The 14,468-nt window shown below is 37.1% G+C and overlaps 1 protein-coding gene across 6 annotated transcripts in view; it reads right to left on the reverse strand.

Moving 5' to 3' along the window:
* scn8ab (sodium channel, voltage gated, type VIII, alpha subunit b) overlaps positions 1–14,468 on the reverse strand; it is a 60,676-nt gene that overhangs the window by 26,020 nt on the left and 20,188 nt on the right. For 4 of the 6 annotated variants that reach the window (XM_051897391.1, XM_051897389.1, XM_051897390.1 and 1 more), the window contains 8 exons: positions 12,970–13,191; positions 12,663–12,726; positions 12,333–12,474; positions 10,165–10,371; positions 9,750–10,025; positions 5,044–5,370; positions 1,223–1,355; positions 863–1,101 (listed from right to left, as the gene is read on the reverse strand). In XM_051897391.1, the coding sequence (XP_051753351.1) occupies positions 863–1,101; positions 1,223–1,355; positions 5,044–5,370; positions 9,750–10,025; positions 10,165–10,371; positions 12,333–12,474; positions 12,663–12,726; positions 12,970–13,191 (1,610 nt within the window). The remainder of the gene's footprint in view (positions 1–862; positions 1,102–1,222; positions 1,356–5,043; positions 5,371–9,749; positions 10,026–10,164; positions 10,372–12,332; positions 12,475–12,662; positions 12,727–12,969; positions 13,192–14,468) is intronic. The other 2 variants (XM_051897393.1, XM_051897394.1) reach the window with 1 other exon arrangement.

Genomic DNA, 14,468 nt, shown 5'->3' on the forward strand with positions numbered 1-14,468 from the left:
ATATGCTAAACTGTCAAATAGGTCTGTTTCCTCGAATATGTGAAAATTTCTACCACTGGATATGTTCACCATACCTTTACAGTTTATCACTGTACTAATCTACAGAGCTGCCTGAAATATTAATGTTTTGCTTCCTGTACAAGTGCCCACACATATATCTCTCAATTTCTCAGTATTGTAAGCATGAATACTGTGAGACCACTGAATCGGATATGAGAAGGAGGGGTTGGGTTATGGAAAATACTAGAGTGGAGCGATGGCGGAAGTTTGGTTTAATGCAGGCAGCATTTTCAATGTAGGTCCATCATATACTGAGAAGTAGACATCAGTGCTGCACTGCCAGAGACATAACTTAAAATGGAAATGTGGGACAGGGTCCAGTGTTGCTGCTCATTACAGAAATGAGAAGATGGTTAGGACTGAGAAAGAACACCATTGAATTTAGGGCTGCCGATTGATTAAAAAATGCAATCAAATTAATTAAATGATATGCCAGTTAAACCGATATATATATATCGGTTATATATATATATATATATATATATGAGATAAAAGTCCCCATATAAAGACAAACTAAAGAATTCAAATATAATTCAAATAAAAAAATTCAAATACTCAAAATTATGAAAATGATGTGCTACTCATGATGCAAAAAACCTGCATGCGTCCTGTATGAATGGCCCCTTTGGGTTTTTGTGGTTAAAACACAAAACACCGAGCAGTGGGAAAAAAAGGTCTGCATTTTTTTTTTTTTTTTAAATACAAACTTCTGATAACGCCATGTTTTTTAGAATGTCGTGTCATGCTCGAGGAGTTTCAAAAGAAGTAAAACAGTCAAAGACATCCGTCTCCATCTTCTTACCAGGTTTCCAACAGAAAGCACCTCCTCGAAGTGTGGTGTCATAGGATAATGCTCCATGGCCATGAAGACTGTGTTCAGCACAATGCATATAGTAATAGCCAGGTCTACAAATGGATCCATCACTATGAGGTTGACAATTTCTTTTATTTTTATCCAGATCGGACAGCACTCCCATATCAAGAATGTGTTGGCAAACTTATACCAGCAGGGCGGACATTTTCTCTGAGACTCCTCCAGCTCTGTGGTGACAAAAAGAATAAGGAGAAGAGAGGAAGATAAAAGTATAGATAGATAGATGATAGATAGATAGATAGATAGATAGATAGATAGATAGATAGATAGATAGATAGATCACTATACCTTCCACCAGTGTGTTAGTTACAACAGTCATTGCACTATTGGCTCGCTCTTTCCGGCTAAAGGAAGTATTGAGCTGGTCCACTGACACCATAAGAGAACCTGAGTGTTTTCTCTTCCCCTCCACCTCTGTGGTCTGAGGACAGGAGTGACATGAGGTGAAGAAAGACAAAGATCAATCAGATATGGGATTTTTTCAAGAACCATGTAACCCATATCAACACACATGCACATGCTGACAAAAACAACCCAAGCCCAAACTCATACTCAACTGTACTGTTCCATTTAGCCACTGCTGAATTGTCTGACATATTCCTAAAGTGGATTCTCTCTCTAAGTCACCTACAGTAAATACTTCTCAAATTCAGTTCAAACAAATGACTATTCTATGGCTTTAATAGAATACAATTTGATCCTTGCGAGACAACAGCATATGGACCTACCATAGCTTCCCTTACAGACACCCAACAGTAAGTAGCTACATAATCTACAAAGTCATACATAACCCTTAATTTAAAATGAAGATTTCCATCTTTGACTTTTATACTCTAGAGCAGGGGTTGGCAATTAAGTTTGGCAAAAAAAAATGTCACCACTAGATGGCGGGCCAGAACATAGTCAAAGGAGACTTGAATAAGCCCATTAATGGCATGTTTGAGTCATGCTCTTAAAGAACTGTTTTATTTCCTCTTTCCATATTGTGAATAATAAATGTGTATCATTTTAATTTGCTTGTTACACAATGGAGCCTAACTTATTGTAATAATTATTTGACCTAACCTACTTTTACATTCAGAATTATTCCTTGGCATCCTCACGCACTAAACTGCATTTTTTAAAATTGTTTGCGTGCTGTAGGTACGCTATTACGTTGTGTGCAGAGTGATGTTAAGATTTAAGCTCTGGTGAGAGAAAATGGCACTATCAAAGAGTCTAAAGAGGAGAGTTGACAGCGAAAATAGTGCACACAAAGAAGAGTGGAAGGACAACTATGCGTTCACCCTACCTGGTTTTGTGAATGCAAAGCCAGTGTATCTTATCTGCAACGAAGTTGTTGCTGTTTGCAAAGAATATAATATTAGGGGCCGTTCACATGTCGCGTCTAAAAACGCGTGGAAAGCGCACCCGCGCCACTTTCTCCTCCTTTCCATTGCGCTTGCGTTCCCGTGGCGTCTGTCGTTGCTATGCAACCATGAACTGCTCTCTCTAGACAGATCTATTTCAGAACCAGCTGCTATTATAATAATCTGGCTGCGGGCGCGGGCCAGATATATTTGCTGGCGGGCGAGTTTTAGCCCGCGGGCCGCCTATTGCCGACCACTGCTCTAGAGCCTAGACCAAAGTATAAACAATTGAAGCCTTGAGCAGTGGTTCTCAACCAGGAGGCTGGGGCCCTCTAAGGAGGCCTCAAGGTTTCTTAAATGATTTAAAATAAGACAAAACAACAAAAATATGCTAAAACAACTAAAAATCAAGGTTTTATTAATTTGTTATTTTAATTCACCTCCTCATCAATTTTTCCTTTGAAGAACCAGGGTTCCCACTATATGAACTAGTCCATTAGTCTAAATGTAAAAGTGTGATTTCTTTTGAATACTGTTGTGGACAGTGGGGGCCTGGAGGTCAAAAATTGAGAACCACTGTCTTAAAGGAATAATTCACCCAAAAAAGGCATTTCAGTCATTGTTACTTTTGTGTATTGTCCATAACTGTTTTTTGGGTGAACTATTTGTTTAACTCTATGATATCTGAAATTGTGAATGAAAAGATACTTAGTTTTTTGTTTTTGTTTGTTTTTTTAAGTTAAAAGACCATTCATTCATCACTGCCAGCAGCTCAAAAGGTTGCCTACTTGTCCTCCAGAGAATATCATCATGCAAGAAGACAGTTTACACATTGTTTAAGGCCCTGTTTTCACTGCCATTAGAAAAATCTCTTGAATATCAATTAACTTGGTTTTGTGGGTGTTGGTCAAGACAATAGCCCCTTTCACACATACAGTACAGTCTTTACTGGTAAATTACTGGTAAATTACCCTTAAGAGATCATGTGTGAACAGAATTCAAAATACCTTTTCAAAAATACCTGTAAATCAGTTTTGGCAATTTCCCGTTATGAGAAGTTATAAAATTACCAGTAAATTACTGGTATGATGCTGTGTGTAAAGAATGAAGAATATCAGTATGAGCATGTACAAGGTCAGAACGCACTAATGTAAGAAGTTTGCTTTGGGCAAATCATAAATAATAGAAAATCATAATAATAGAAGTGGTCTAAATATTAAACAAAAGTACACATATCTTCTGTGGAAGTCTCAGGACCAAAAAATGTTCGTCCAATCATTGCATTCGGTCCAAATGCAATAATAGGATGTCCTACCTGCCTGTCAACATATGTATTTCCATACCTCTGCACACCCTGCTTGTGCAGACATCATATGCCATCAGCGCATTTCAGGAGGCTATGCAGAGTTGTAGACAGACAGTCACAGAGCGCCGCAAACAAACAGCAGCCGCCTTTTACTGTTCCTTCTGAACCAAAACAACAAGCTTACACTGCGTTCACACCCTAACTACCGTAATTAAGAGATGGCAACCTGTGACATTCTACTCGGAGGGGTTCACATCCTCAGACTCGGATTTATGTGTTTTTATGGCAACACTATCAAATTAATCTTCAACAGTCAGGTGGTCAGTGCTTTTTACATTCTTTACGTTCATTATTATTGTAATAATGTAATGTGGTTTGAAACATGAGGTAATTTAACGCTTTGCAGACTCCCTTACGCCTGTCACTCAGAACAAACAGTTCTTCTCCTCAAACAGGAAGATGTAGAAAACAGCTCAGCGTTTTAAGGTCATTTTATGTCATTATTGACATCACAGAGTTTTCTCGATATTTTGGTACTGATGTGTAAATGGTATCTCACTGGGCTTGTGTGAACAGCACATTTGTTTATTTACCGGAAAAGTAATTTTGGTAATTTTACAGTAATTTACCAGAATTGCCATGTGAAAGGGGCTAGTGTTTATCAGTTTATCTTTACTGTTCCTTTCAATTTCAAAGCAATTTCATCTAGTTTTACATTGCAATTACTTGGTGAAGGCTGCATGTTCGGTTCAATGTCTGAAACAACATGCTGTACAGCTGGGTGAAAACTGGGCCCGAGATCATGCTTCCCACACAGGAGGAGAAGGCAAAGAGAGTATAAGGATGTCAGTCCACCATGCTAACTAAAATGAGGCAGAATGCAGTTATTGGAAAGGTAAGGATAGGTTTTTCTTGCATCACAGTTTTTTTTTTTTTTTTTTTTTGGAAGGGAACGGAGTGAAATTCTGAGAAATCGAGGTTGAAAAACATGTATAAAAAAATAAAATGACAAATTTGAAGTTGTGGCTGACATGAAGGTGTGGGTTAAGTATGACTTGAAAAATATTGTGGGTACCTTATTTAATGTGGTAATGTAATTAGTATATAAATTAGGTTGAGAGGGGAGGGGTTTCATGATAAGTTATTTTAAAGACGGACATTAATATGCACAAAGGGACCCCTCGAAAACTCTCCCAATTGGTTTTTTGATTGGCCATGCCATTCACAGAGGGAGAACACTGGCAGGGTGTGTTAATCAAGACTTGCATAAAACAAGGAAAAAAGAGACAAGAAAGGGAGGAAAAAGGAATCATTTTGAAAGAACAGACAGAGTAGAAACTGTCAAAATGCGGTAAACGAAAAGGGAAAGAGAGAGGAAAAATTTGAACTGGAATCATAATCGGCCACTTTTGTCATGCCTATACTCTGAACCTGCCCCCTGTGGACGTCCTTACACTGTCATCAGAAGCTGCCTTATCTATTTTCACCTCAGGCAGTAGCCGGCCGGGCCCAGGCCCGATCAGAGAGACCACGCCATTGCAGTCCACCGTGCTGTTTCTCTTGCAACCTGGGTGGGGTGCCAGTGGGTTAATGCGTGAGGAACCCTGGCTGTAGCCGCTGTAGCTGCTGCGCCTATATGGGACAAAGAGAGAGCCGCGGCGGTCTTCGCTCTCCTCGACGGTGCTGTGCTCATCGTCCGCAAACTCGTTCTCCGAGCCCTTGAAGCTGAATATACTGCTGCGGCGGGACATGAAGGGCGAGCCAGGGATACTCAACAGGGACTGTAAAAAAAGAAAAACGGCACACATTAGAATGAGGAATCTTCAGTGAGTGCAAGAAGCCAGTGCAACATTTAAACATGAGAAGAAAAAGATATTTGCCTTTCGCTGATTTCCCATTCTTTTTTCTGAGTGGTCTGCCAACTAGTGACTCTCAGAGACTTGAAGAACAATAACTGCTGACCAAAGTCATTAAATGAATTATTTAACAGCTAACCTCAGGTCACTTCTGGCATTCAGAGAACCACTGTTCTCTATTCTTTCATAACTCAGAACCCAGTAAAGCTGACCAATGCAAGTCAGCATCAAATCAAAACAGACCCTGTTTATGGTCTATATATACTGTATATATATATGTATATATATATATATATATATATATATATATATATATAATGCATAATATATTTCTTCTGTTATTTATTTATTTTATTTTATGCTTTCCTCTTGAAAGACTTAATATCAGTGTTGTTATTGTTAACTAAGGCTGGGCATATACACCATGCGAGTTTAGACACTCGTGAGCTCTTGCACACATTACGAGTCAGTAATCCTGATAATCGTGTCAAAGCAGTTGGTACACGGCCCGACTTACTACATGGTGAGCCGGCAGCAATCGCGTGAGCTTTGGCACTAAACACAGAGATTGGAGTTTTCAATATTGCTGGTTTAGCTTCAGATAGAAAAATAAAGAAAAAGAAAAATAACTAGAGAGTGTATTTGTGTTTGCATGCTATGGGGATACTGGTAGCCCATACATGTGAACGTGATTTCACCAAATACAACATGTTCCTGGATCAACATTCCAATCAGATTTGAAACAATTTAAACTATTAAAATTTATTTTCATTAACTGAAAAAAGAAAGCTGAAATAAAATATAAATATTAGATGAAAAACTAGAAATACTGCATGGCAATTAATAAAATAAATTAACTTCAGGTTGAAGTACTCATAAAAATAAATTAAAACTAATTAGAAATATTAAAAAAAAACAAAAAAATGACAAAAGCACACATATAAAAATAAAAGCTAATTCAAAAAATTAATAAATACTATAAATGTATATGAATAATACCAAAATAACACAGTTTGAAATGACTTAATATAACCAAATATGTGTTAGTCAACAGCTATTTAGCAATTGTTTTTTAGCAAACTTGCATTCGGTGACTTCATTCTGGAATATTGTAACACCCAAAACTTCACAATCCAAATATTTCATTCTTTCCACATAGAATAATTTGTTTCACTGGGAAATATGTAATATTACGGTAGCTTAGTGTGTTCCCATAAGCACACTCTTGCTCATATACCAAAAAGTAGTAGATATCCTACTGCAGAACACTCGCTTCTTGGCTAAAAATGTCCCATCTTAAATTCACAGATGATCCAAGATGCTAGTTGAGGCCACTAATATTGCAGAGTTCTAACTGTTTGCTGAAATTCACTGATAATGCAGAACGCTAGTTGCTAGCGCAGGCGTTTTCTCTGCGGTGCGGCTGAGAGCCTTCTCCCTAATGGAGCGGTTGACCACTGCAGACTATGTACAGCAGAAAGAGGCCCAAATCTCTCAGCAGGGACTATTTTTCTCAGATCACTCACTGAGGAGAAGTGGGTTGATCTGGTAAAGGATTGAGACCGCAGTGCTGCAATGGAGAAGTCCGAAGGAGATTGCATAGTGTTATTTCAATATCCATAACAATCTCTAACAGTGGCTTTCCATTCTAAATCCAGGGGGGAAAAACACAACCAGGGGTAAAATGTTGGTTCACACGGTTATAATTAAAGTCATGAAACCAGGCAGCGATTGCCTAATAAGGTGCTTTTATCCATTATCACAGTGAGGCTGATATGAGCAGAATTTGCAGGGTGGGGCACAGGAGTATAACTTCCTGCCTAAGCACACTATATTACTGCTCTCATCAAATGAAAGATTTATAGTGGGTGGTTAAATAATTCACAGGGCCAGTGAAAGTATGGCGCTCCCGTGCCATTCCTCGCATCTCTCAACAACAATATACAGATCCCAGCATTTATCTGAAACAGGTGTTCTTACTGCCCTCAGAATGGCTAAATGTTCTTCGTTAAACCAGCGAGAGGTGACAAAATTAACATATGAAAGAGAGATCAAATAAAAGATCTTAAGAGCACTAGGTTTGACATGGTTTTGAGTTATTTAAAAGAGCTTTTAGACATAAAGAAAAGTGTACAATCATAAATCCATAAGCTGCTGCCCAAAGCAAGACAATGAATGAGATGGAAAGAATTACAGCGATAGATAGATGGGCAATGAGCAAGAGCACTTCCTCTTCTTCTGATCTTTGAGTGTAAGGCTGAAGCACTTTGTCTAATCACCCTGGTGATATGGACGATGACTCAGCTGAAAGTGGTAGCGACTGCACAGAGCAGAGAACAGTAGTATCAAGGGCTGGGCTGGGCTCAACTGGGTTGTGACAGCCAATACCAGATGTTATAGCGGTTTGCTATTGCAACATAACAGATTGTAAAAGAGGTGCATCAGTACAATCAGAGAGCACAGTTGTAGAAATTAGCTTTAATCACTAACGCTACTGATAAAATACTGAACTTGTGATTTGCTACACGCTATTGCTAGCTGATGGCAAGTGGTATTTATGATTAAGGTGGAGGAGATCTTATTCTAGAAGATTGAATAATAATAATATTGAATAAAACATGCAAGAGCCCTAGTGTGCAAGATGAGTCATTTTTGATGAATATTTTTGGTCCATTTTCCCAGAAGATGCATAATCTATCTATGTAATTAAGTTGTTAAGTAAGTAAATAAAATAAATAAATAAATAAATGTTGTGCATTGTGAATTGTTGTGCGTTTAAAATTTTTTATAAATTTATATCTTTAAATAGTCAAAATGTTTTACCGATTTGTTTGTTTGATTTAGTTTTTAAATGGTCCTGTGCTGTGACTTTTTTTTTTTAAATGAATATTTCATATAATATAAGTTAATATGAGGTCATAAAAGATGCATAATAATAATAACAATAATAATAATAATAAAGAAAAATGTTGTTTAAAATCATTTTAGATAGAGTACAGCTTGTTCCACCATTGGACATGTCAACTACCTGTATATTTACTAAAAATGAACTTTTAGGGGTACACTACTGAAAAAGCCTCATAACTATCAGACATGGAATAAAAGCCACAGAAAAATGAATGAGGTCTTAAAGCACTACTTCGATCTTGATATAGTCACACAGATGAAATGGTCTATTTAAAAATGACAAAAAATAGGTCAACAAATAACAACACCTCTTATATCCATTTGCACCTTAGTGTACTTATTTAAAGTCTGAATGAACATAATAATAATAATTTCCTCTTTAAGAAATTCACTGTACCTATCATTGTCTAGCCAGACATATCATATAACACTTCATGTGAGAAATGAAATCATGCGGAATGTGTGTTTATGTAGGCTTTAGGGATGCACCGAAATTTCGGCCGCCGAAAATTATCTGCGGAAAATGAAATTTTTGTTTTTTTGGCAGAAAGAGAAAAAAGGCAGAAAATATGAGCTGAATATATATGCAGCTCCGCCTCTCAGTGTTCAGCGCTGAGGTTTCACTCTCACACAGAATTTTTTGTAACTTTCCAAGCGGCACAGCTTCCAAAGATGCACAACTTCTGACACTGTCCAAGCAGGTAAGTCTGTACCGGCACCCATTTTGCTCTGCTCAATGTTCCACTCCATGTGTGTGCTCCGCACAGTTGCTCACGACCCAAGCAAACGCTCCACTCATGTACCGCTCACACTCAAGGGAAAAGCAAAGACTGCTCAAATAACGTGTCAACATGAAATTTCTCTGTAGTAGACTTGTTTCTGTTTGCAATAGCCCTATACTGTGCTGTAACATGGTGTGGTATAGCCGTGCTGGGCAACAATGGTAAAATGACGCTACCCTCTCACTCACTGATCTGCTCCCCCGTGCTCTGCTCACATGCTCTCATAATAATAGCTTTGTAGGACTACACATTATTTGGATAATTGGTCAAAAAAATCTGTTAAATCTGATTCTGTTGCATAGAATATTATTTTAATTATTTTCTGTCCAATTTTGGTGTTACTTTAAATAAAATTGTGGTTATTTTATTTTATTGGCTTGTATTTTTTAAATTCAGATTCAATAAAATTATTGAATTTAATTAAAAAGTCTAATATTAATACAATTATACAAAAAAAACTAATTTAAAATAAGAAATTAGTAATTATTTTAAAAAGTCATTTTCGGTTTCTGTTTTTGGCCAAGTGCATCTAGAATTTTCGGTTTCTGTTTCGGCCCAGAATTTTCATTTCAGTGCATCCCTGATGGGCTTCTGTGGAAATAACCCCACTCTCACCTGGTTCATGATTGAGGCCTTCCGCCCAAGCCTGTTGTCTCTAAAACGGAAGCGGCTCCTCTTGCTGCCGTCATCGGATTCTGACTTGACCACCTTCTCGCTGTCACCCTTCTCCTCCTGCTCTTTCTTCCACTTTTTCTTTCTGTTCCTTCGCTCCTTGGCGCTCTTAGAGCTCAGCTTGGACACCTCAGAGGAACTGCGGGACAGATGCCCTCCCCCATCGTCCTCTACTGCATCTTCAGATACTGTACCTGCCGAGGTTGCCATAGCATTGGCCTAGTGATGAGGGACAAATGGACAAGAATGAGAATGAAAATTGAGAAATGGAAAAAAAAAAAAAAAAAAAAAAAAGCACAGGGAAGACATCACGAAATTGACTAATTCAGCTTGTTATATGTATGTATTTGTGTACTACCTGTGCCTCCTCCTGTTGTTTCTTCAGCTGTTCCAGCATGGCTTTGAATTCAGCCTCCTTCTGTTCTGCCTCCTCCATTGTGGCTTGGTTTTGTTCTTCATAAGCCATGGCCACCACAGCCAGGATCAGATTCACCAGGTAGAACGATCCCACAAAGATCACAAGTACGAAAAAGATCATGTACGTCTTCCCCGCGGCTCTCAGAGTCTAAGAGAAAATAGGGCATTGCTCACATAACTGTGTTTGAGTATGGTAGCATAATACCATACTACTTTTACTGTGTGCGATATCAGAGGTGTATAGGGGATATGCACGTGACATCACAGCCAGCCAGAGTGACTGCGGTTATGCCCACTGAATGGCAAAAAGACTGAGTGGCGCACTGGTTTTCAGCGTGAATGCCGTGAAAAACACACAAAACACATCTAAAACGGGAAAGAGCTTTGTGATTGACTGTACAAATAGATTTGACAAGAAATGTGAGGTATACTTTTACAGACTGCCTAAAGCTACAGAAAAGAGAAGCACATGGATCGCTGCATTTCACAGAAACAACTGGACCAGGCAGCGAAACGTGGATTTGCAGTTATCATTTTGTGTCAATATGTTGATTTTTGGGGTAAAATCATTCCCTCTATATTGTACTGTTATATATTGTATTGACAACTCATCTTATATCCTGCATAATTGGGTGTTTTTAAATAAACGCTGACAAAAATTATACAAGTTTTAGGGCTGAACGATATGAAGATATGTATAACATTGATGTAAGTGATCACTTGGATTTAGACCTACCTATATTGTATTTATATAAAGCGTTCACAGGCAAATTTGCTTTATGTATGTCCCCGGTGTCGAAATCAGTAAGGTACACTTTGTTAAGGTGTAAGGAACACTATTGAGTCCAACCTTTAGTTTAAACATAATTGTTTTACTTGCGTTTTCACAGTTTCCCTTATTAAAGGGATAGTTCACCCAAAAATGAAAATTCTGACATCATTTACTCACCCTCAAAATGTTCCAAACCTGTATGAATTTCTTCCTTCTGCTGAACACAAAAGAAGATATTTTGAAGAAAATGGGTAACCAAACAGGGTCAGGGCCCCATTGACTTCCATAGTATTTTTTTTCAATACTATGGAAGTCAATGGGGCCCATCAACTGTTTGGTTACCGACATTCTTCAAAATATCTTCTTTTGTGTTCAGCAGAAGAAAGAAATTTATACAGGTTTGGAACAACTTGAGGGTGAATAAATGATGACAGAATTTTCATTTTTTGGGTGTACTCTCCCTTTAAATCCAGTCAGGCAGCAGGCTCTTTTGCCACTCAGTCCAGCTGAGGGAGCGTGTTCTGGCGGGAAAGTGACGTCAATGCATACCCTCTATACAGATGGTGGTCTGATCCACCCCTAAAATCTAATGGGCCACCCCAAACTTCTAAACTATGATTGGTCATCTACCTCAGAGAGCAGATCTTCAATAAAACCTGACATAACTACCTTGGTTTAAATAGGAGTGGGACAGTTATTCGAGTCAATTCTATTAACTTGACTTGAACAGCTGTTTCTAAATTAAAAATGAAATAAAATTTGTTATTTGTTAAAATTTGTTAGCATCTAACTAGCTAGCGAACCAAAAATGGAAGTAATATCAGCCAGATTTTTAGCATCTTCGTCTTGACATATTATTTCACAGGAGTTAAAAAGGATAGCTCACCCAAAACTGAAAATTCTGTTATCATTTACTCTTACTGACATGTAATTTCTTTCTTCTGTGTAACAAAATAAAAAAGAAATACCTGAGAAATATCTGTTGTTGTTGTTTTGTTTTTTTGTCCGTACAATGTAAGTCAACCAACATTATTCAAAATATCTTATCTTTATGTTCAGCAGAAGAAAGAAAGTCATACAGGTTTGAGGGTGAGTAAATAATGACAGAATTTTAATTTATAAGTGAACTAAGACTTTTTTTTTTTACACAAAATGTGATTTAAAAATGCTAAATAACAGGGTGATTTCCAAGATGATAACTGGACATCATTTTCAATATTAATCATGCAACAAAGTAAAGAAAAAGTTCATCATAATAAACTGGTGTGATATGGAACAGAAGTAGTAAATTGAAAAGAAAGAAAAAAACAGCAAGAGTGAGAGGAATGAATGCGCACCAGTTGGTACAGATTCTCCCAGAAGTCTTGTGTCATGAGTCGGAAGAGAGCAAGAAAAGCCCAACCAAAGGAGTCAAAGCTAGTGTAGCCATAGTTTGGGTTGCGTCCAGCCTTCATGCAAGTATAGCCCTCCGGACACCGCCTACACAAACACAAAAACACAAACACACAAACACACATACTATACTACAAATATTTCTGTGTTTTTTTCTTTAACGGATCATACCATAAAGTGCATCAAGTGTGCTATTATTAATTAATTTTGATTCAAATAACATTAGACCATTTTTGCTAATTTAATAGTGTGCATGTTGTGTGTTTGCTCTTCACCCTGAATCTGAGCTGTTTCCACATAGCAGCGCATCCAGCATGCCTGGCAGGAAGTAGAAGTTTGCTGAAACAAGAAGAGATACTTGTAAAACATGAAAACCATGCTTAAAAATCACCAGACAACACAATTTATAGTTTGCTTGTTTTTTTGTCTCTTATGAAAAGGATGTAAAAACTTGTTTGTAGAAACTGTACTATAGAGACAATCAAACTTATTGCAAAAATATAAAAAATATAAAAAGAGCAGCACTGATATGAGCAACTGTATGAGCAACTGCCCTAAGTAGTCAGAGCTTTGCCTACTTACTGTCATTCATGATGTATTCATTGAAGTCAAAGCCCTTGCTCCCATTGGCCAGGTAGGTTTCAGTACTATTGATTGGCCAGATGACACACTTTTGCCGAAGATTACCCATAAACAGCTGTAGACCGATGAGGGCAAATACACTCAGACAGAACACAGTCAGAATCATCACATCTGACAGCTTCTTCACTGACTGGATCAGAGCACCCACAATGGTTTTCAGCCCTGTGAGAAGATGAGGAAACAAACGCAACAAGGAATATACAGTCTGCTACAAATGCTTTTATGTGATAATGCTCATACCTGCACAAAAACACACACACTATGTTAACATTTAAAAAAATCTTATGAGAGCACACACACACAGAATATTTACATGTATAATACACATTCGACACTTATATACTGTTACTGAAACAAACAAAAACATACATAAATACACAAATTCTTGATTCACACACTTTCATGTCATACTCTGTGTTATAAATTTCTCCCACAATATAAATTCACATTTTATGCTGTTTTCACTAAAAAAATATTTGAATATTGAATCATTCACTTATCTAACATACACTTCCGTTCAAAAGTTTGGGGTCTGAAAGATTTTTTTAAAAGAAGTCTCTTATGTCACCAAGGCTGCATCTATTTATTGAAAAATACAGTAAAACACTAATATAGTGAAATAACTGTTTTCTATTTTAATATATTTTAAAAAGTTTTTATTCCTGTGATGGCAAAGCTGAATTTTCAGCATCATTACTCCAGTCTTCAGTGTCACATGATTCTTCAGAAATCATTCTAATATGCTGATTTGGTGCTCAAGAAACATTTCTTATTATTATCATCAACGTTAAAAACAGTTGTGCTGATTAATATTTTTTTTGTGGAAACCGTGATTCATTTTATTTTTCAGGATTCTTTGATGAATAGAAAATTCAAAAGAACAGCATTTATTTAAAAAAGAAAATGTTTGCATAAAAGTCTTTATAGTCACTTTTGATAATTTAATGCATCCTTGCTGAATAAACTCTTTCCTTTCTCGTTTCATTTCTTTCAATAAATAAATAAATAAATAAATCTTACTGTCCCCAAAATTTTGAACAGCAGTGGTGTATGTTAACATATATGAATCAACAAAAAACAATTACTTCAGCTTCATATAATCAGATATCCAAGCAAAAACACTATAACCTACTTAACTTTCTTTCACACATACACACACATATAGTAAGAAATAATTGTGTGGTTTGTTCATATAAAACCATGATTTACATTGAACAGGCAGTTTAAAGAGCCTCCCGTCTCCTCAGGGTAGATGCACACAAACTGTGTCTATCTCCATGATTAGAAGTACGTACATTTTGCTATCAGTTAACCATTTGAATTTATGTATAAGACACTGATTTGGAGTACTTTAATACAAGAAATTATACCAGTTATTATGTCAACTGAAAAAACATTAAATGTCATTCCTCATTTTGGTCTGGCAAGAGAAGTCTGAT

The sequence above is a fragment of the Ctenopharyngodon idella genome, chromosome 6 (assembly GCF_019924925.1).
Source record: "Ctenopharyngodon idella isolate HZGC_01 chromosome 6, HZGC01, whole genome shotgun sequence".
In the NCBI taxonomy this organism is placed as follows: domain Eukaryota; kingdom Metazoa; phylum Chordata; class Actinopteri; order Cypriniformes; family Xenocyprididae; genus Ctenopharyngodon; species Ctenopharyngodon idella.